At 49.9% G+C, this 22,882-nt stretch overlaps 1 protein-coding gene across 5 annotated transcripts in view; it reads right to left on the minus strand.

The window, feature by feature from the left end:
- The window catches only part of NTRK3 (neurotrophic receptor tyrosine kinase 3), a 382,792-nt gene that overhangs the window by 273,563 nt on the left and 86,347 nt on the right, over nucleotides 1-22,882 (minus strand). For all 5 annotated transcript variants that reach the window (XM_046654146.1, XM_046654145.1, XM_046654143.1 and 2 more), the window contains one exon: nucleotides 4,391-4,459. In XM_046654146.1, coding sequence (XP_046510102.1) covers nucleotides 4,391-4,459 — 69 coding nt within the window. The remainder of the gene's footprint in view (nucleotides 1-4,390; nucleotides 4,460-22,882) is intronic.

Raw genomic sequence — 22,882 nt, forward strand, 5'->3', positions numbered from 1 at the left:
GCCACCAGAAGCTGGGAAAGACAAGCAAGGGCTCCTCTGAAGGGAGTGTGGCCCTAACGGCAACTGGATTTCAACTTCTGGCCTCCAGAACAGAGAGAGAATCATTTTCTGTTGCTTTAAGCCGCCAAATTTGCAATAACTTGTTTAGACAGCCCCAGGAAACTAACACAGCAAATAACCTAGTTCTCCAAGGCTCTGAGTTACCTTCTGTGAAATGGGGGTAACTGTGCTTGACCTTCTTTCTTCACTGAGTTATTACGAGGATTAGTGATAATATATGTTAACATGCCTTGTGAAATAAAAGGGTCTATCAAGAGGCCCGAAATTATTATTATAGTAATGCTATTATTAATATGATTGTTTAGTGACTTCTCTGAGAGCCATGGAAAGTGGTCATGGCCAGGACTGGGAGAAGGAAATTGCCAGGATCGGCCTAAACTCATCCCAATACTGAGTTAATATTTTACCAAGTCTATTAAATCTGCAAATTGCACTAGAGGTAATTATCACTTTGCTTTAAGAAAATGAAATATTCCAATCTATTTTAATCATGTCTGCTTTGTGCATGCAGGGTATTAAGAGAAGCCTGTTCAAGATACACTAATGGCCCTTCGGGTATTTCTGGAAGGTTTCTGTGCTGTGGGTTTATATCGTCTGTTGCCTCTTGCCTTTGCCTAAATTGTATCACGGGATTCAGAATCCAAGCTTCCTTCCTTTCTAATTCATTCTTATCTCTAAGACAATCTCTTTGATTCTTGCTCTGATTTCTGGACAGACAGTTCCAATCTTCTCTGTAAGGAAAAAAACACCATCTTGCCATAACTAGAAACTTCTGAGAGCACTGTGCAATGCCAGCTTGAATTTCTTCAAACCCACGCCAATGAAATAGCACTGGCTACTCCTAAGCAAGTCTTCAAAGGTGCTTCCAGTTCTCTCAGTAAGAGAAACACAACCTGGACCAATGCGGGGTCGTAGGCCAGGTGTTCGGCCATGACCGTATCCTTCAACTCACAAAAGTAAACGAGAAATGAGAACAGGAAGCCTTGAGCACATGACAAGGACTCGGAGATGCTAACTCGTTTAGGTGTTTTTGCCCTGTGATTCCACTCAGGGAGCCACCATCCTGAGAGTGGTTTCTGGAAGGAGATGCTAAGCATGTGGGGGGTTTTGCTGCGTTGTTTTAGGAAAGAGCATTGGTCTTGGGAAACCGCAAACCTGGATGGGGGAACGCTAATAATCACAATACTAATTGCCAGAGTTACCATTTACGAGCTCTGTGGTCTCGGACCAGTTGTTTAACTTGGCCAAGTCTCAGGTCCCTCATTTGTAAAACTGGCTGTAAAGATACCTTCCTCGTGAGATTGTCCCAAGGATGAAACAGGACCTCGTTCATATTAGGAGCTCAAGATATGCCTCTTCCTTCTCCTTCTCTACTACTGGAAAAGTTGTAGCCATTCAGCCCTTCCAATGGGGAATCCCAACAGCATCAGTTCCTATGGCAAGGATCCTCTAACTGGGGAGGAACTGGTCAGGGTAGGCAGAGGTCCTCAGTGACAGAATGAAATGTGCTAACAAATCATTGAATGCCCTAGTTTGCCCCTCTTTTCTGCAGAAGGTTGCTCAAAGCCTCACACTTTTGGCTTTGTGATCTTCTGGCTGCCACAGCCTCTTTCCTCTGGGGCCAAAACTCCTTCTTCCTGGAAATACCCGACGCATCCCACCCTCCAGCCCACAGCCTCCAGTGGGCAGACCCTGGCAGTCTAGATGGCTCGTGGCAGATGGCGCCATGTGGACTAATCAGGAAATCAGACAAGAAAATACAACCCCTTCTTCCATTTGCCAGGAATGGGGATTGTTTGGATTTTAATCATAGCCACAGCAAAGAGCCAACATGCAGTCCTTCGAGCCAAAAGATAAATTTTCCACTCTCAACATTCAATTCTTCCTCAAAAAATAGACCCCTCCCGGGGCGATTGCTTCTCAGAGGGGGCCTTCTTTATTTCCCAATATAATTTTTTTCTTATTTAACAATATGACAGAAATAAAATACTCCGTGGACATGGTGGCTCTCACAACTGACTCACACTGGAGGGAATGTCTTCATTCCTCCATAAGTCACATCTAGCTCACCGGTGCATCGATCCCAGGCAAAGATGAATGCAGAATCCCATGATCCTCTGGGAGAAATCTGACATTTTCTTTAAATATATATCCACGGAACAACTGTTTCTAAAACTCCATGAAACAGGTCACCAGGGCAGCACACCATTGATTTCATAGCCAGTGATTTTTTAGAAGGAGCTCTGAACATTTTCTCCATAATTCAGCCAACTGCAGACCCCAGATGTCTCCTGGAGAGACGCCATTCCTGGCCTCCCACAGATGAAGCACAGGCATTCCAGGAGAACTGGATGCGAGACTCCCAAGAGAGACAGGTCCCAATTAGCTCCTTTATGGCATAGCCCTGATCAGTGCTTGGGCAATGTAAGGAAGAACCACAATCATGCACTTTTTGAAAATTATTGAAGGACAGATCCTTGAATTGGAAACAGATTGAAGAAGCTGGGAGAGAGCTGAGCAGAGTGGTCATGACCTTGAGTCCATATGCTACCACTTATTTTATGGGTGACCTTAAACGAGACACTTAACCTTGCTAAGTACCTCGGTGTCCCCGAATGTGAAGTGATAGTAATAATTCCTACCTTATAGAATTATTATAAGGATTAAACTAAATAATGTTCATAATTCTACAGATTGCTTGGCACAGTGCCTGGCACAGAGTAAATCTCAGAAATCAGTGTTTGCTGACCATAGCAGTCATGTTAATTTACCTCTAAGGTCTTTCCCACCTACAAAGATGGGAATGAATACAAGGTACCAAGTGTAAGAGTCTGACATTTCAATGTCTGGGACAGAGCTGGCCTTTCAGTGCTTTATAAACAAATAAGTATATGTTTACCTTTTCCCAAGCTCAAGTAGGAGTTTTTATTGACACATATCTGGATCTCAGCCATGAGTGACTAAAGAACTCTGATCATTATGCCTATTGTGCCCAGACCAGAGGAGTAGCCTGGTGGGAGGGGAAAATCCTAAGAAAGGAAAGCAACCCACGCGGTATTGTCCTACACATTCCAACTCTGTCAAAGAGACAATCTCTGTACTTCTCATCTCTGGAACGGCCTCTGAAGCATCAGATGGGCACTTAGCCTATGAGGATAAGTATGGTTTGCAAGCCCATGGTGGGGTGATAGGCTATTGGGACGTTGGATGTTAATATCCCCTCCCTCACCAGCTGGGTCAGAAAAGGTAAGCTTAGACTCATCTGTGAACTCAGGTCTTCCCGGGTGGAGGGAGAACAAGTTGAAAGTTCAACAGCATGAGCAGGGATCCCAGGTCACTGCCTCTTGGTAAAGATAGTAAAGCAATCTGCATTCATTGGATTTGGACCTGAGTCACCAAGTAAAAAGGGAACACGTGAGCAGTGTCTCTGGAAGCAGACTCCCTAACTTTATCCATGCCTCAATTCCATTTCAATTTATTCCTTGATTTGTTTTCTCAACATAATATGCTGTCCTTCATGCACAGAGATGACCCTGATGACTCACACATCAACATGAGCTATTTTTTTCCAGCAGTGGTCTCAAATTTTCACTTATCCATCCAACATGTGTTTGTTCAAAATGGCTGTCTGGGATAGGGGTACACTGATCAGCCTCAGACTGCAGCAAAGCTAAGCAGCCCACAGGCGGATTGAATAAATATATGGCCTTGGTCCCCTGGGATGCCCATACTCAAGCCAAATAGGCTGACAGGAGATTGAGAATGGTGGAAAGGACACGCAATCTGAAGTCAGAGGCCTGGGTTCAAGTCTTATCTCTGCCAATCCCTAACAATGTGATCTTAGCTGCATCTCACATGCCTTTCAGGGGCTCAGACCCCTCACCTTAAAATGTAGGAATACATTTTATATTGGAAGTATAATAATACCTACCACTCGTGATGCTTGTGATGATAAGTCTAAGGTCATATAAATGAAAGCACACCTGATCATCTACAAAGTTAATATTATGAATGTTCTTGTAAATCGATAAATACTCTTTATTATTACAAATATCAATACTATTATTACTAATTACCTACAGACCACAAAACTAGGTCCTGCTCAGAGATGAGATTCCCATCTTCTGAAACGTATTGTGCCCAGAAAAAGCATCAGGAATCAAGCAACAGGATGGCCCGCTCTCACTGAACATGGTACACCTCATGTCATCCAACCCAAGGAGCCCCTTCACGTGTAGGCCCAGCCTCAGGGGGCCCCACTGCCCGAGACTTCTCCCCACCAACCTCTACCACAACTCCACTACTTGGAAGGTCTTCAAACCGAACTTACAATTCCCGAAGACTCAGCGTCTGGAAGAGCTGCCATGACAGTGTGGTGAGCCGGTTACTGGACAGATTTCTGCAAGATGGACAAATAAAGGGGAAATTAAAGGACGCATCTGGCATAAGTAATGCTCTCGGTAGTAAGCTCCGTCATTTCACAGGAGCCTGGCTTTGTTCTTCGTCTTCTCCTTTGCTCCATTCTGCTATCCATACATCTGCCAGTAGTGGAGGCCACAGATGAGGTTTGGAGAAGATTCTGAGACCTTTTAAAGACAAGGTTTTACAAATCAAAACAAACAACAGAGTTTTCCTGGTCATTCTCCCATATCCTCTCACCATACCAAAAGTTCAGGGAGGCTTTCTGAAGCTCTTCTCCTACAGGGGGACAGAGAGCTCTCAGGGTACACAAGCCAAAAAGTTATTCCTTTTTTTTAATTATTATTGAAGTAGACTCGATGTACAAAAAAGCTGTGCATCTTTAATGTAGATGTCTTGCTGAGTCCGAAGGTAAGTATACATCTGTGAAACCATCACCAAAAATGATGCCATAAACTTAACCATCACCTCTAACCATCTAACCTCTAACCATCACCTCTTGTTTTTTTGTGTGTGTGATAAGAACATTTAACATAGGCTACCCTCTTAGCAAATTTTTAAGCATACAATACAGTATTGTGAATTATGCAGTCTGCTGTACTGTAGATCTCTAGGACTTACTCATCTTGCATAACTGAAACTATGTACCCTTTACCAACAAGCAATCTTAGTCACACAGCTCGAAAAAACTCCACAGGTCACCCACATTCCTTCCAGCTGGTCCCTCCCCCAGCAAACATGCCCAGCAGTGATCAAGTCATCAGCCTTTTGTTCACACTTCTGCTCCCCTCCTAATGGCTCTTTAATTGTTTTCATTAGGATGTACAGGGGAAAGGAGTCGCCATTAGCCTTCTGAATAAAAGAAGAAACACGCCCACAGCTATTACTTTGCCAGGATCAACAAACAACTTTTGATGTGATAACAGCCCTTAAAGGCAACAGTTCACGTGGCTGGAATGAAGTGGCACCCCAGGAACAAGGGACTCATCTACTGAGGAGAACGGACGCAGGAAGCATCCCACTTAGGTAACTATCTATCCACGCACACACAAGCATGTGTGTATTTGTGTCTATTAAACATGTAGGTAATAAATGCAAACACAGCCTCTTGTTTACACGCACACGCCTATGCTTACAGGTGCATCTATATTTAGATGACTTCTACAACGAATATTTGTTGAGAGCCAAATACAGCCTACACTGTGGAATGAGGGGGTGGACAATTGATAAGGTCCCTCTGGGACTTATATTCAAGTTACAAATGAACAAACAAGAGAATTGCCGTTTGTGATGGGCAGAAGGAGGGGTATAAACAAAATGACGGAGGGAACTGATGTGGGAGAGCGAGAGGGCTACTTTGAGAGGGCCAGGTGCTCAGCGAAGTGCACCTGAGAAGGTGACACTGGAGCAGGGACAAGAAGAGAGAGAAGGAGCCGAGTGCCAGGGGAGGAGTGTTCAAGGCAGTGGAAGTAGCAAGTGCAAAGACCTGGGAGGGACCAGGGACCAGAAAGGAGGCCAGTGAGGAAGGAAGTAGGCGACAGCGGTCTGGGGTAAGCAGGAGAGGGGACAGGCCACTCCCACCTTGCCGGCCATGGTAAGGGGTTTGGATTTGAAGGAGCAATGGGAAGGCGTTGGATGGTTTTAAGTAGGGAAGTGGCATAATCTAATTATCGTTTTTAAAAATAGGAGGCCAAGCCTGGAAGCCGGCAGACCAATTAGGAGGCGGCTGCAGTATTCCAGGCGAGAAGAGGGAGGAGAGAGAATTAAGCAGATGGAGTCAAGCGAGGTGGTGAACTTCCTATTGGATGGGATCTGGGAGAAGGAGGGAAAGACACTTGAGCAACCAGGTGAGTGGTGAGCCGACGAAGGCTGCAAAAGGGTCACATTTGGTGGGGAGGTGGGGACCAAGAGCCTCTCCCTTGCAAATACTAAGTTTGAGATGCCTGTTAGCCATCCAAAGGCAGAAAGCCAGCAGCATGCTAGATGCCTGGGTCTAGAGCTCAGGGGAGAAGTTCAGGCCGGGTGAGACCACATAGAGTAAACACAGCTCACTGGAGGAACAGATACTCAAATACAAGCACAGCCTTGTATCTGAGGCAGCCCTGTCTTTGGTGACAGCCTGTGACTGTGCGGGGAGGCAGCCCCCATTCTGAGGGTACAGGGGACTGCAGAGAATGGAAGAGAGCCACAGGTAGGTGACCCCCACGTTTATTGCTCTGCTCCCTCCCCTGCACCCAGCACTCTCTCCTTTCAGAGTCCTTAAGCCCACACAGCCCTCTCTAGGATAGCCCCCCAAACCCCACACTCCCACCTCTTCCTCTCGGCAGGGCTGGAGGGCACTGGTATGAGTGACCACACAGGCTCTCACTGAAAGTCTAGAAACCTTAACCCATCCGCACTCGCAGCTTCACAAAACCGCTTACAACTGCGCATCTTATTCCGACAAACTTCCTCCATCGCCCACTCATCAGGACAGAGGTGAGGAAGGAAGTATGTGATGACCACTTGAGGACACTGTTGGGGCACAGCTCCCAGCAGGCACCCCCCTCCTCCTTGAGAGGGTGGAACAGGGGGTCAGACACATCCCCCCACCGAATGGCTGACCTTATACTACTTAGTGGACCTCGAGCTCGGAACTTGGGGTCAAGGGCAACAAGTTTCGGTACCGCCTTATGAGCCTCCACCACCATTCTCCTTCAAGACGTTTCAGTAAATGTGAGTGTTTGCTTCATCCAGGCAGAAGTCTCTGTTTCATTTTGCTTTTCCTAATTTGCTGCCTATGCACAACCGCATCATCAATGGCAGCAGAAGTCACACACGGCCCAGCCCACCGTGAGCTCTCCACCCCACCCCAGCGCTGCCTTGAACAAAACCCGCAGTTCTAAAGCTGAGCAGCAGCATCCTGTGGGAGTCAGCAGCTGGAAGCCCCAGATGCACTGAGCCCTGGGAAATAGGCAACCTGTCGGCAGGAAGGAGAAGCTGGAGACGGGAGTAGTCCAGGGCAAGGGGGCACCCTCGCCCATCTCCGAGGGAGGAGCAGCCAGGGAGCCTGCCAGCAGTTCTTGGGGAGCCCAAGGCAGGGAGCAGGCTGCCAGCAATGTCCTTTCACAAAGGTCATGTTTTGCTACATTAGGCAGAAATGTCAAGAGAAAATTGGATTCTGAAAGAAAATAACAGGCATTCCGGGCAAATAGAGAATAAGAAATAGCATTATCTCCTTATTATAAGTTGTGGGGGGAGGGGCCTGGGACACCTGGAAGGGGGGACATCCTGCTCTCCCAGGGGTGTCCCAGCTTCAGCTCCTTCTCCCCCCACCCCCACCCACTGAGCCCCACAGGAGGAGAAAGGGCCCCTGGGATTCCTCCAGCTCTCTGACCAGAGGGACCGTGCTCCTGGGCTCTGTCCCCGACTGCCACTTCCCTCCCCGCTGCCTCACTGGGGCACAGGGCACCTTCTCCTCTTGCTGGAGGGAGAGATGACCCTTACTCCTTCCACAGGCCAGCCGCTCTCCTCTTCTCACACCTGCCTGCCTCCCGCACCACAACCACGTCAACAGCTGCCAATCCCCAAGAGCTGACTAAGCACAGAATACTGTGTTGAGCACTTTTGCGTTCATGATCTCATTTAATATTTACAGCAATATACAGAGTTGGTATTGCTATTATCTCCAAGCTACAGCTGAGGAACCTGGGGCTCAGAGGTTGCTGTCCAAAGTGGAATGGCTCTGAGTGGCCTTAACGAAAAGATTCCAGCACCAGGCAACAAGTAACATACCCAGGAGCATTTGCAACCAACACACAGACATGTAAATTCCAAAGTACACACACGCAACCCAGTGTGTGTTCCCAGAGACAGCGACACTGTGCTGCATGGGTCCCAGTAAGAGGGCAATGCACACAACCTGTGCAACTGTACACAGCGCCCTACCAGAAACGCACAATAGAAGCATCTAGCCCTGGAGAAAAACTTATACACAAAGAACAAGGAAGGCAAGCTGAGGCCCAGGGCTTTAAGAGAATTACCATCCCCTCAGAACTCACTGCCCCTGATTTTCCTTCCAGCCGGTGCCTCACCTGTATTCACTTGTCATCAGTTATTGATGGGCTGGTGACCCTGCTCATCAGACAAGAGTTTAATTAAGAACCACCTTGCCTCTGGGCCCCGCAGCAGCCTCTTCCTGGAGCCTCCTCCCTAACAGATCCATTATCACCCGTTGCTGACTTTTGCTTGGGTCAATGGCCGGTTTCCAAGCCACCTGACCATCGGAATTAATTTGGTGAGCAAGATTTTACGAGATGATGCATCAAACACTTCCCCAAAATCAAGCTCTGTGACAATGCCCCTCCATCCCTCATCTGAGACTAGCAAACAAAGTAATTAATTTTGTCCTGCACTACTGGCTCTCTCACAGCCCAGACTCTGGGGCCCAGGGTAATGAGCGATGATGGTGCAGTGACTGGGCGCTCTGGGAGCAGGGAGTCAGAGGCACAGATGGCCAAGCTCTGACCTGGGGAGGGCTGGGGCTGAGAGGGCCTCTCCTGCATTAACCCTGTAGGGAACAGGGCTCTTCCCAGGCTTGGTAAGCTGTCCCATGACCCTCCCAAAGGGGGCACGCAGTGCAGCAGAACTCAGCCCCACAACTGGGGAGGATGTCACCCTCTACCCTAGGGACACTACTGTCCAACAATAGGGTCACTCAAGATGGACCCTGTTGCCAAGAGAAGCCAACCAGATAAATTCTTGTTGCCCCAAACACCCCACATCCTTTGAAGCTGAAAGTTGAAACGGGGATGCTGAGCCCCATCCACAAAGTGATGCTGAAGATGGAGGGCTCCACGGATTTCCTGGATCGGGGTGGGGCGGACAGTAAGAGCACCGCCTCTTCCATGGGCAGAGGCAGGCCCAGGAGAACTCGAGTGTGCAAGGGACTGTTGGTAGCAGGTGCCCTGCCATCCCCGGGCGACTAAACCAGACTGCCCCACCCCTGCCCCCCCCATTCAGCCTGGCCTCCCCACCTGTTCATGTCAACACCGCAGACCCCTCGTCGGGCTCTGCTCTGCTCCCACATCAGCTCCTGGATGCTCACTCCACCTCTGCGTCTCCTCAGTCCCTCTCACTTTGGTTTTCTCTTCTATTGTTATGGGCTGAGTTGTGTCCCCCCAAATTCATCAGTTGAAGTCACAACCCCCAGGACCTCAGAATGTGACTGCATTTGGAGACAGAGTCTTAAAGAGGTGATTGAGGTTAAATGAGATCATTGGGGTGGGGTCTCATCCAGCATGACTGGTGTCCTCATGGGAAGAGAGTAGAAAACAGATAAGCACAGAGGGAGACCATGTGAAGACACGGGGAGAAGATGACCATCTGCAAGCCAAAGAGAGAGGCCACAGAAGGAACCAACCCTGCTGACACCTTGATCTTGGGCTTCCAGCCTCCAGAACCATAAGAAAATAAATTTCTGTTGTTTAAGCCACACAGCCTGTGGTATTTTGTTACAGCAGCTGAAGCAGACTAATACACTGTCCTCAGCCCCATGTCTGCCCCAAGGCCCTGAGGCCAAATCAGCTGCCCCGCTGTGACTCCTGAAGGCCTGCAGTCATGAGTTTCAGTCACTGCCTCACTCTGTCTGCCCGGCTGCTCCAGGGAACCCGCTTCCCAACCAGGTTCCAACCGCTCAGATCCAACTGCTATCTGCCCAGTGGGTCAGCTCCGCCCCGGGCATACCTCAGTCTCCTCCAGCAGAAGATTGTCAAAAGAGAAAAGAGAGAGCCAGGGGTGTGTTCAGCTTGCATTCCAAAGATGAAGGCCACAGTGGCTGACTTCTCCGAGAGACTCATTCTGCTGCTTGCACAAAGCCCTGTGCTGAGCACCGTACAGACTCAGGGCATTAAGCACAGTTAACCAGAAAGCAACAAAGGTCCAACCCCACTGATCCACAGGACCCCAGGGGCTGTGGCTCACTGGCTGCCATCACCATGATGTAAATCTTAGTCCTTTCATCCACGAAGGCAGCATTTTGAAAGGTGCAATTCTTCCTTCCTGAAGGTCCAACCCCCCCCCACCCCCAGCTATCTGTCTGTCCTCTTCTGATTTTCTCCATCAAAGAAGTACTTCCTTGGTCTTCTTGGCAACAGCCAGCTCCCTCCCCTGCCACTCCATGCCAGTATTCCTTTGAAATTGCTGAAGAATCTGGAAGAAAGGTCAAGAAAGGGGAATCCCTGACGCAGCACCCACCCCACAGAGAGTTTGCTGAAAAGGAGCAAACCAGGGAGAAGGGTCAGGCTGATGGTCCACTGCCCACTTCTCCAGAAGCCAGGGAACTCACGCCTCACCAGCCTTGACCTTGAGATCTCCGTGCACAGTCAGCTCCACACCACGAATGGCTGCAGCCCACCATGCGGAGCGGTTAAGGGGGCTGCCATCAACCTTCTTAGGTTGAATTGGTGGGAGGGAAGGGAGCACCATACACTTTTGTCACCGAGGCCTGCCACCAGCCACCAAGGAGGCCCCCCCACAGCCAACCCCTCACAATCCAACGCCTGTGACGGGGAAGCAGGTGCTGTCACCCAAGTTCCTCTTGAAGGCCAAGAAATATTTTTCTACATCATGGATATATTTGCTTTTCCCTCAATTAAATTGCTGTAAAAGGGAGTGGGGGTTAAAGCCATTTGAGCCATTTTTATTCGGCTAAATTACACTGGATGGCTCATTTAATGAACTTTAACGAAGCCAAAATGCTTTCTCTAATCAAATCTCAAGTGACGTGACTGGTGTCTCGACCTTCAATCAGGAGACTCAGGCAGCTCTTCCACAAGGCCTGAGGCGGGGCTAACCCAGGGCTTCCCAGAGCGTGTTCCTCAGAATCCAAGGTCGGCAGAATGTTAATGGGCATTACAAGGGAAAAAAATGCATGCTGCTTGAAAAATGGGGTACTAAACAAAATTAAACAGCCTTATTCACTGCAGAACTTCTCAGAGCCTTTGCTAAGAGAAGGATCTGGTCTAGTGAATCACTCAAATTGACTGGACCACAGAACCTTCTCCATGGAGCATCTAGCATAAATATCACCACCCCGCATAACATACTTAGAGAAAGGATGGCCGTGAGAAGAAATATATATTTGGTCTTCATCCCCAGTTCCTGGCTCACTGCTCCCAAAACCCTTGGAATTTCCTTAGTGATAAGAGTCATGTGAGCATCTTTTGTTAGAATAGTTGGTCTCTTGTCCTCAGATCATGAAATTGCTTCAGAGAATGAGGTGACCTTTGGAAATCCCTTAAAAATAGGGGTGCTGGTTGCCAGGGGAACCAACCATGAATAAAATGTTGGAACTTTTAGTCCTACCCCCTGATTTCCAGGAAAGAGAGAGGGGCTAGAGATTGAATCAATCAACCACGGCCAATGACGTAAGCAATCATGCCTGTGTCATGAAGCCTCCATAAACACCCAAAAGGAAGGTGTTTGGAGAGCTTTCAGGTTGGTGAACCAGAGCTCTTCCATGTGCCACTGAGCTGGGCCTCAAGCTCCATGAGGACAGAGCGCCTCTGCTCGGGACCCTGCCCTGTGTATCTCTTCACCCGGCTGCTGATTCCCATCCTTTAACATCCTTGGTAATACACTGGCAACCTAATGAGTAAATGAGTTTCCAGAGTTCTGTGAGCCACTCCAGCAAATTAATGAAACCCAAGGAGGCTCTCGGGGAGAATCCGTTTCCTTAGATTTGGACCCAAGGAAGGGTCATGGGAATTCCTGATTTATAGCCAATTGGTCAGCAGCACAGGCGACAACCTGGACTTTCGATTAGCATCTAAAGCATGAGTGTGTGTGTGTGTGTGTGTGTGTGTGTGTGTGTGTGTAGGGCAGGGGGACCCTGAGAAATCGGATGCTGTCTCTGGATAGATAGCGTCAGAAGTGAATTGAATTGAATTGCAGGACACCCAGGTGGGGTCTGAGAACTGCTTGGTGCTGTGGGGAAAACCCCACACGTTGGAATTGGGTGCAGAATCATTAACAGCTGGATGCAGGGGCCAGCAAGCAGTGGCCTGTGGGCTGGAAGTCTGTTTTTGGAAATAGAGGTTTATGGGAACACAGCCACGCCCATCCGTTTACATGCTGTCCTAGGCCAGGTTCTAGGTGCAATAATGGTCCTCCAAAGATGTCCAGATCCTGGTCCCTGGAATCCTTGAATATGTCAACTTCCATGGCAAAAGGGACTTTACAGATGTGATTAAGAGAATGGACCTGGAGATGGGAAATTATCCTTAATTATCCCGCAGCCCCAGTGTAGTCACAAGGATCCTTAAAAGGGGAAGAAGGAGGCAGAGAGAGATGTGACTAAGGAAGGACAGAGAGATGTAATGTGCCGGCCTTGAGGGAGGAAGGAGCCACAAGCCAAGGAATGTGCACGACCTCCAGGAGTTGAAGAAGGTGAGGAAACGCATTCTCCTCTAGAGCCTCCAGGAGGGGACACAGCCCTGCGGGCACTGTGATTTGAGCCTGTGAGACCGTGCTGGACTTCTGACATACAGAGTGTAAGGCAATATATTTGTGTTTTGAAGCCACAAAGTGTACAGTAATTTGTTAGAGCAGCAACAGAAAACTAAGCCAGGTCACTTTCGTATTAGACCATCAGAGTTGAGTAGTTGCAACAGAGACCAAGCAACCCACAAAGCCTAAAATATTTAGTATGTGGCCCTTTTACAGAAAATATCTGCCAATCCCTGGTCTAGCCCAGCATTTGCCAGTAGAAATATAATGCAAGCCATATATGTTATTTAAAAGTCACATTTTCAAAAGTGAAAAGAGGTGAAATTCGTTGTATTAATATATTTTACCCAATACATCCAAAATATCAATTCAACATGTGATCAATATAAAAAAATACCAATGAGATATTTCATATTCTTTTTTTTTTTCTTTTTTGGTACTGTGTCTTTGAAAGCAACAGGTATTTTACACTCACAGCAGATCTCAATTTGGACCGGCCACATTTCAAGTGCTCGCTAGCCATGGGTGGTCAAGGCCACCATATTGGACAATGCAGCATTAGGCCATAGGTCAAGGCCAGGCACTGATGCATTGACTGAGGTCCTCAGTGGAGAGGAACAGTTGACAGGTGGAGAAGTATAAGTGCAAGTTCCCCAAAGTCAAGTCAGGGGTCCTTTCCCCAGGTGCCAGTCTGTCCCAGAGTCCAGCATGGAGATTGTTGTACGAAAAGAAATTTCTCCAGTTGTCCCCAAGTACACTGCAACATCACTGAGGAGCTGCCAGTGTCCTCTTGAGCTGGAGAAGCTCAGGGCAGGAGGGAAAAGAGAGGCCAGGACTTGCCAGGTGCTGAGGGGGTGAGGAAGGACCATGGCTAGACACATGAGGAGACCAGACTTGAGCACAGATTGCTGGACTCTTCCAGAATGCAGGCTCCCCCTGGAATTTCAAGTCTTCCCAAGCAATGACCTCAATCTCCTGTTCCCATGTACTCTCTCACCACCCACCTCCCTCCCCAGCCCCTCAGTCCCCTCCCCGAACTAACCCTAATGACCCACCATGAACAGAACGGTCTCCCCAGGCTGACCTCACCCTACAGCTTCCTGGCCCTCCTCCCTCTCCACGCCATTGCCCCACGTGCTCGCCGCGCCTTTCACGCTCCTGCCCCCATCCCGCAGGCGCGGTTTACTGGCTTCCAAGCATGGCCAGTGCCACCCACTCTGAACCCTTCCTTCCCTCCTCTTTCTCCTTCTGCCTTTTGCCTGGGCCTTGACTACAGCCCACATGTCAGACTGGCTTTGAATGACAGCTGTGCTCACGTTGGCCTCCCCCATCAGCCTGCTCTTATTGAAGGCAAAGAACCATTTCTTTCCAGTTTGATATCCTTCATAGCACCTGGAACACAAGTGCTCAATCAATGTGCAGCAAGTTCAAACAATTCCCACGGGACTTCGGCAGCACATGGCTCTGGGTACCAGTCCTGCCTCCGTTGCTTCTGTACCCAATGACTCTGAGTAGGTACTTAATCTCTCTGTGCCTCAGTTTGCTCGTTTGTAAATTGGAGATAACAATAGGGCGCGTCCCCTCGGGTTGTGGCAAGGATTAAAGGGAGTATGGCCAACGGGGTCCAGAAAGCAGCTGGTGCACTGTGTGGCCCTCGAAAAACACGATCCATCAGTGCCCCTGCATGGCATCTCTCCCCTCGTCTACCCATCCCCATCACCCCTGAAGCTGCCCAAGCCCATTAACACAAATGCCAGAGGCCCAGGCAATGCCCCCCTGAATTCCAGCATCAACGAAATCTCAGTTCAACAAAACAACACAGAAACCCATTTGAATCAGACAGCAGGTAGCACCGCTCTCCTGGAGATGAGCTGGTGTCTGTGCTCCTGTCCCTCACAGCCCAGCCCTCGCATGCTTGGGCAGAGCCTGAAGGCCCCACAGGTCCCGGGAAGATGCAGCACTCCCCCTGAGGCCCAGGGCTGCGGTTTGGTCAGAATCTGCCCTGCATCTGGGTCTTCACCACGCTGCCAGGCCCATGGAAGGCCTGAGAGCCAGCTTCGTCCCTTCACGCTGTCTGTTTCACACCAGACCGCGAGTGTTATTGAGACTATTCTGGGGGATTTTGCTCCTTGGGAGTTTCTTTTCAGACAAATGAACCAAAAGCTAGTTGCCCTGAAGCATGTGAGCTTTCTCTGGAGCCCAGTGGGTGCAGCCTGGCAGATACTAGGCATTCCTGCCGTGGCAGAGCAGGGCAGGCCCACCGCCTCAAGAGAGGCTCCGGGACATGGCCATGGGGCCAGGGCATCAGATTCATTTTTCACTCAAGAGCTGTCATGACAAGGGAAAAACAAAGACCCAGACAGCATCGGTGGGAAAATCAAACCACAACTACTAACTAACAGCAAAGAGGGGGCCATTGAGGAAGGAGGGAACCCGAGGGGAGCACGGCTGTGGGCCACACCTGGGGGCTAATAAGACAACTGTCCGAGGGTACTGGCAGGACTGGGGAAACTGAGTCCACAGAAGGCTGGCAGGAGTGGGGCTGGAAAGGGCAGGAGTGCCATGCTGCTCTTCAAGATGCAGGAAGGATATACCTGCCAATCACCTTGTAGCAAGACCAGTCACCTGTCCTCGTTCTGAGATCTACTCTTGGGATTCAACAAAAATCTACGACTCTCTTAGGAACAACAGAATTGTGAGAAGAAAGCTGCTCCGGGCCTGTTTACAAAGAAATCTGATTAGGCCAACCTTGCCTCGATCCCTCCTTCAAGATAAGTGGTCGGAGGGCACACAGGCCATGGGTGGGTCTGGGAAGCTCCTAGGGGCAAGCTCTCCAACTCTGGGCACCAAGGTCACCTGGAGGCTTGCACAAACCAGACAGCGAAGACCCACCTCCCTGAGTTTCTGATTCAGGAGGTCTGGCCTAGGACTTGCACTGCCAAGCAGTTCCCAGGGGATGGTGATGCTGCTGCTCCAGGAACCACTTTCAGAACCACCGATCCAGTGAAATTCAGTTTTCCCAGTGAATTCCCTTTGGTTCCTATCAAATCCTCCTGTCCTGAAAAGTCGGACGAGCATCCATATATGAGAGAATAAAACAGTCATGTGTCCGGATGTAAAGAGACACTGTCAGGAGCCGAGGAATTACTACAAGGGCTCCTGGGAACAGATGCCACTATTAATAACTAGAAAGGGGACTTGGCGAACCCCGTCTGAAACCCAGTGGAGGGTTGCCGATTGGGAGGTGCCACAGGGCAGTCTGGAGAAGGCTGTCACAGCCCTGGAAACTGAGAACACGAGCCAGGGGGGATCCTGCTGTCCGAAGCCTCCTGGAAGTGCAGGACCAGTCTGGTTGCTCTCTCGCCCCCCACCCCTACCCAGCAGGGTTTCTCTGAGTGGAGGGGCTAGTTTTACCACCTGGATGCCATCTCAGGGAAACTCATGGGGGCTCCCTCCAGGAAGCAGACCTCTTTGAACGCCATGTCTGGTGATCCTGCCGGACAGAGGAGGCTAAAAATCAGAGCAAGTGAGAGGGGCAGTGAGGGAGGTCCAGGCAGCCGTGGGGGGCACAGACCTGCAGAAAGGGAGCAGAGAGAGAGCCAGGGAGACGAGACTGAGCATCCAAAATGCTGAGCGTGACGGAAGGCTGGGGCGGGGGGGCCTCAGTGACGATGGCCGAGAAGGTGGTGCTGAGGGAGAGCGGGGAGACAGGCACAGGGCAAGGGGGCCAGAGCCACACCCAAGGAGGAACGGCTGTGCCTGGGCCTATCGAGAGAGGCCACACTCCTGGCTGCCCGAGAGGGGTCCCCTTGAGGCCAGAGGACAAGCCAAGAAGCAGGGACTTTAGCACAGAGCCTGAGGTATTTTTCCAGGAGCCTGGAGCACGGTGTCATCGACTCGGGTCAAAGGCTTAAGTGAGACTGCTCTCTGGAGTGGCCCGGGCAGAGCAGCAGTGACTTGCTGACAGCTGCCTGAGGGCTTCTGGTGCCTTTGAACCCAGCAGCGCAGGCCTCCCTGTCCCACCGCTTCCCAGGGCAGAGTCTGCGGATTTAAAGCAGCTGCACACTGTCTGCCTCCTTTCCAGCATGCCCGGGGGGACACGTGAACGCCACGGGCATTGGGGTCTTCTCAGGAGTCCGAGTCACGGGGACTCAGCCGTGGAGATCAAGTGAGGAACTAGGTAACGGATTGATTTTTAGTATGGAGCGTATGGGAATGCACGGCACAGGGAGAACCCATCCGGGCGGCGTGATGGAGAGTCTCTTGTCCCCACTGTATCGCTCCAGGAGGCCACATCATGTAGGGCAGGCAGAGCTTCTCAACGGGGGTCCCCAGACCAGCAGCATCAGCCTCACTGGGACTTGTTAGAAACGCACATTCTCAGGCCCCACCGCAGAACTGCTGAGTCGCAAACTCTTAGGTGGGTCCAACACCCCATGTTGTATCACATTCTCCAGGGGATGCTGACGCACGTTCACATGCAAGAACCACTGGTGCAGAGGTAAAGAGCATGGACTTTGGAGCCAGACAGTCAGGCTGGACTCTCAGCTCTGGCCCTCCCAAATTGTGTGACCCACCCTAAGAAAGATATGGAACCTCTCCACATCTGTTTCTCCATCCCGACCACAGTAAGTGATCATCATATCAGCCTTGTGGGGCAGCTTGAGGGATTAAGATGAATTCAAGGCATGTCAAGTGCTCAGTACACATAGTAGGTACTCAGGCGTGGCTGCTGGGGTACTGCAGGGGGTACTAGCAATAGTGGTTGACATGCTCAGTGATTACTATGGGCCAGCTCTCTTTAAAGGTTTTACATATAAGAGCTCACTTAAACACTGCAACGACCCCACAAGGGATATGCCACTGTCAGCATCATCATCTTCATCATCATCATCATCTCTGCTTTACAGGGGGGAAATCACGGGGCAAGGAGGTTCGATAACCTGCTCTGGGTCAGCAGCTGCTGCAAGGGGGGCCCAGGAATTGAAGCCCAGCAGACTGGCTGCAGAGTCTGTGTTCTTTACCACCTAAGAGTAGCAGCACGAGGAGCTGTGTTACTGGGGTTCCAGCTCCCGTTCTCCCAATGTGTGCCCCCACCTGTCACCACCACCAGAACAAGATCCTACTGTTCTTAACCAAATTTGGAAAACATTCCCCACAGCCAGGTCTGGGAGGACTTGAAGTCCTGGTCTCTGAAAGGGGAGCTCCAGTCAAATTTCCCACTCTGTCTCCTGGACTAACTGGCACCATGCGTGAAAGCCAAAAAGGATGGAGATGCATCAGCTAGCACCCGGGACAGGCGTGGAGAGCCATCCCCCAGAGATGGCCTATGTATTCCCCCTTTAGCTACAGTCCAGACCCCAGGCAGTGAGGGGGCCGGTAGAGTCATACACACAATTACACAGGGCTGGAGCATCCTGGAGCCCATTTCCAGGAGGGACGTGGGCAGGAGATCCAAGCTGGAACAAACACGCTGAGCTGCCAATGAGCCAAGTGCAGGCCGGCGTTTTCATTCGCCTGCACCGTGCCGGGGGCTGGGCATATTCAGGGGCTGGCAGGATTCTCAGCCACAAGCATCGCTTCCCACCTCTGCTGTGCCCTCGAGGCCCTGAGGATTTCCCTCTGCACCCATCACATTTTAGAGACAGCAGGCAAAATGGAAGCGCAATAAAGAAATAACAGGGCTCCAGCTTCATATCAAATGCTTGGACCTGTAATGAACCAGCAGCACCTGGGACTAAGAATTCTAAATAAGCCCCAACCACAACAACCCAAATCTCCTCTCCCAGATGCTCCGAGGCACCAGCACCACAGCAAACAAGGATATAAGGCTTCCAGGAGGTTCCATCCTTGTTCACCTGCTTTCTAGCTATATAATTCTTGAACAGCTCATTTCACCACGCTGAGCCTCTCCTCTCCAATGAAATGGGAGCACAGTCTCCACCACATTAGATGGTGAGTATCAAATAAAATGATACATGCAGACACCCCACGCAGTGCCCATCACATGTAGGCACTCAATGGAAATGGGCTATCATTACTAGGAGAGATTCACAAAGAAAAAAGCTGATGAGATAACACCTCCCAAGTGACTGTGAACGAGGTGGGGGGTCTGCCAGGGGAGGGGGGATGAAAGGCAGGGCCTACGCTCAAGTTCCCAACTCCTTGGAAGAAAACAGGCGCGTGGAGGCAGCCATCGCGGCAGGAGCAACAAAACAGGAAAACTCGCACCAAACAACGTGCTCAGCAGACGCTGCTAAATGTTTTCCAGTTAATTAACTGATTACATGATAGAACAGAAGGGGATTCGAAAGAGCGCTGTTGACCTTTAAGAATAATTAATATCATCAGGATAGCAAGCTCATCCAAGGAAAATAACAAGGAACATTTTCATATTACATGCAAAGCTCTGGATGGGGTGGCAGGTGGGCCTCATCTCAGCAACGCCCCAGCTCCCTCCTCCTGCTCCGGCTTCCTGTCTCCCCGCCACCTCCCCAAAGCCTCTTCCTCCACATCCTGAGACTTCCAGGCAGACCAGGGAGGGCTCTGGACCTCCCACTCCTGCCCCAAAGCAGTTGCTGCCTGGCCCAGTCCTGTGGCCATTCTGTCTGCTAGAGCAACAACAGCAGAGGAAGGAGGGCCGGTGAAGGGTGACCCCATCACCGAATGGGAGGGGAGACCTGAAAGGGGCACGTCAGCTTCCCCTTCGCAGCCATGTGGATATCTGGAAGATTCTCTCCCCACCCGGTGCGCTGCCAGAGTCAGCACTTAGCAAGGACACCAGCCCATGTCTGGGGTGGGTGCCCCTCCTCCTGGCTCTCCTCTCGCACGGTAATTGCCCATCATCCCCTGATGGATTAAATGATACTCCGTCTGATGGCAAACAGTCCACACAATCAGTGAGGTTAAGGGCTCATCCGTCTTAGTCAGAATTCTATTCCCAGCATCCAGCAATGGGGTGGTGTTGAACTGATCTGGAATGAGCTCTCTGTCCTGGACAGCCTCCCTTGACCCTCCGGCTCCTCCAGAAGGCCTGGTCCATGCCTACTGCTCCTCCCTGACTCCCTGGAATGTCCTTCCCCTAAGAGCCTTCCTGACCAGCCCCCAGACCAGTGGCTCTCCCACTCCCATGTTCCCAGAGCATCTTCTCCATCCCTCTAGTTCAGCACTTGTCACACTGTCAAATAATCTGTCTGTCAACAGTCTGGCTTCCTAATACACAGTGGGCATCCTTAGAGACAACATGGCTTTTCTCTGTGTCTTTGTATCCCTGATACAAGCAGTATACCTGGCATACAGTAGGCACTCAGTAAACGTTAGCTGAATGAGCTCAAGGATAAATGGAAGTAATTAGGCTAAAAGGAGGCAAACCCCATACTTGACCCTTCTTTTGATAGTTCCAAAGATACTAGATTAATTCAGTAAGTACTGATGACAAGTGACCCCACATCCTGGTTTGCCTGAATAGTCCCAGTTCACATATGTCATCCTGGGATCCCATCTGGTTAGTGCCCCTTTCACCCTCAAAACTTTCCCAGTTTAGAGAATAATTTTACTGAATTCCTACTATGTGCCACACACTCTTCTAGGCGTGGGTTCACGGCACAGAACAAAAGAGATAAGCAAATTATCTAAACAAAATCAGTTTTCGGATCATCCCAGCTTTTACTATACTGGAAATTGACCTGAATCCCTGCAATCATTCCACACATACTATTTGGTACCTAGTCCATGCCAGGCAATGCTAGGCGCTGGTGCACAGGGGGAACAAGACATGCTTCTTCATGGAAATCTGTTTATTTACTATGTTTCCCGAAGAATCTGGGGGAAGGGGACCTGTCTGAAAAGGCTTTGTTTGTGGCTCAGAATTTGAACTTTCCCCCTGGTCTTGAACCCTTCCGGCTCTGCATGGTGGTGGGACACAGTCAGCTTGGCCACAGTCCCCATGTCCATGCATGTCAGCTGGCCCAGGGCAGGCATCCTTGCTCTAAAATCTCCTGTTACTTCTAATCCTTAGAAAGGGCAGGTCAGAGGGTATTTGCAAGAAAATCCAGAGCTGAAGAACACAAGAGACCCTGGAGAACAATCCCAGACCCCATGACTCCAGGGAGATCCAGCCCCACTTCTGAGCTGCCTCCTTGCTCCCTAGGTCCTCATCTGTCTCCACCCAGACCTCTCCCATCCCAGCTTATTCTAAATTGCTGCAGAGTTCAGGACCCTATAGTTATCCTTATTCCAAGGCTCAAGTAGCTTGGCTTCCCCACATCACCACTCTCTCTCCTCCTCAGTTTCAGAGGTACTGACCCCCTTTCTCACCTTCCTTGACTGCCGGCAGCAGCCGTGTCCTCCCTTCTGAGCTACAGCCGTGGGAAGGGGTCAGCTGCCCCTATCCACCTACGGCACCCCCACCTCGGTCTCACTTCCAATGTCAGCTGAAAACATCTCTTTTCTCCTTTTAATTACACTTCTCTGCTCCCTCCCTGTTATTGGCCTCATGACTCAGGGCTTTAATTTATTCACCAAACAATGTCATTACACCACTGTTCTCTGTAATTTATACCCTGCACAGCCTTTTGGCCTCTGTTGTCCAATCCTGCAAAATGTTTGGGAAAAGCAGTGCTCACTCGTATTCCCCAAGGCCTCTCTCCTGCAGACACCCTGCAGAGTCCATGGAAACTTGAAGAGATGAGAAGAACTCTTATCTCATTGAATATCTGGAATCCAGAGCCGACCCCCACCCCCCACCGGGGTTGCCCTTAGATTCTCAGGGAGCTGTTTCTTCACCTGACGCCAGGCTGTGTGAGGATCGAATACAAACGGATGGGAGGCCATTTGTCTACAGAGACAAGGCACTTTGAACTGAGACTTAGAGAAATGAGAAGGAGGAGAACAGACAGAAGAAAAGAGCACATGGGTACGTGGGCCTGACAAAGGCTGGCACTCCCAGGGGCGACCATCCACAGGGGGGTCTGAGAACCGCGTTTCCGCTTATAGTTCTTTTCACAAAGCCAAGGCATAGTTTGCACTTTGCTTACAATCACTGTTAAATACAAGCACAAGCACGCAGGCAAATTGCACCGAATGGTTTGAATTTCTCAAGTCTTGTGTTGAAGAGGGTACCAAACTCAACTAGACCTTTTGTAGATGAGGATCGCTGTAGCTGACCTCAACTTCACTTAAAACCTTGAGCTTTGAACACAAGTGCGAAGGATTAATTAACTTGCTAATCATTTTCCCCTGCTATGGGGATTCTTTCCAGAAGCATTAACAATAATCTTGTGAATAAACTAAAGAAAATTGTGATACAGAAATAACTTTCTGAGAAACAGAAATAATGGGCAACATGTATTGAGTGCTTGCTAGGAACTAATCACTGATGATATTAGATATTAAAGATATTAGGCCACTGAATCCTCCCCAAAACTTTTTACGGTCCTTATTACGATGATTTATTCTCACTTTAAAGATTAAAAAAATCCATGGCTTAGAGGTTAGGTAGCTGTTCAAGGTCACAAAGCCTGTAATGTTAAAATAGGGCCTGAGTGATTGTGTGTGACTCCAGAATCCACTCCCTTAGCACACTACTACAGTGTGCACCTGTGTGTATTGTGTGTGTGCATGTACACACACAAAAGCCAGAAGCTGTCTCGCCCTCCAGCTGGGGACCCTGTCTTGTACATCCCGGTAAAAGCTTTCCAAGAATGAAGAAGGCACAACATCATGAAGAACAGACCCCCCAGCACCAGAACTCAGCCAGCTCTGCTGTGCTTTTCCCACCGTTTGTGTCCCTCTGACTATTCTTGTGAAAAAGCACAGGAAAAATCCACTTGCTCAGGGCCCCATTCAACAGAAACAAAACAGGCTTGGTAAAGGGATCGGCACAGCAATCCTGGAGCACAGACCGTGGGAGCTCTGC

This window comes from Equus quagga, chromosome 2, assembly GCF_021613505.1.
Source record: "Equus quagga isolate Etosha38 chromosome 2, UCLA_HA_Equagga_1.0, whole genome shotgun sequence".
NCBI lineage: Eukaryota > Metazoa > Chordata > Mammalia > Perissodactyla > Equidae > Equus > Equus quagga.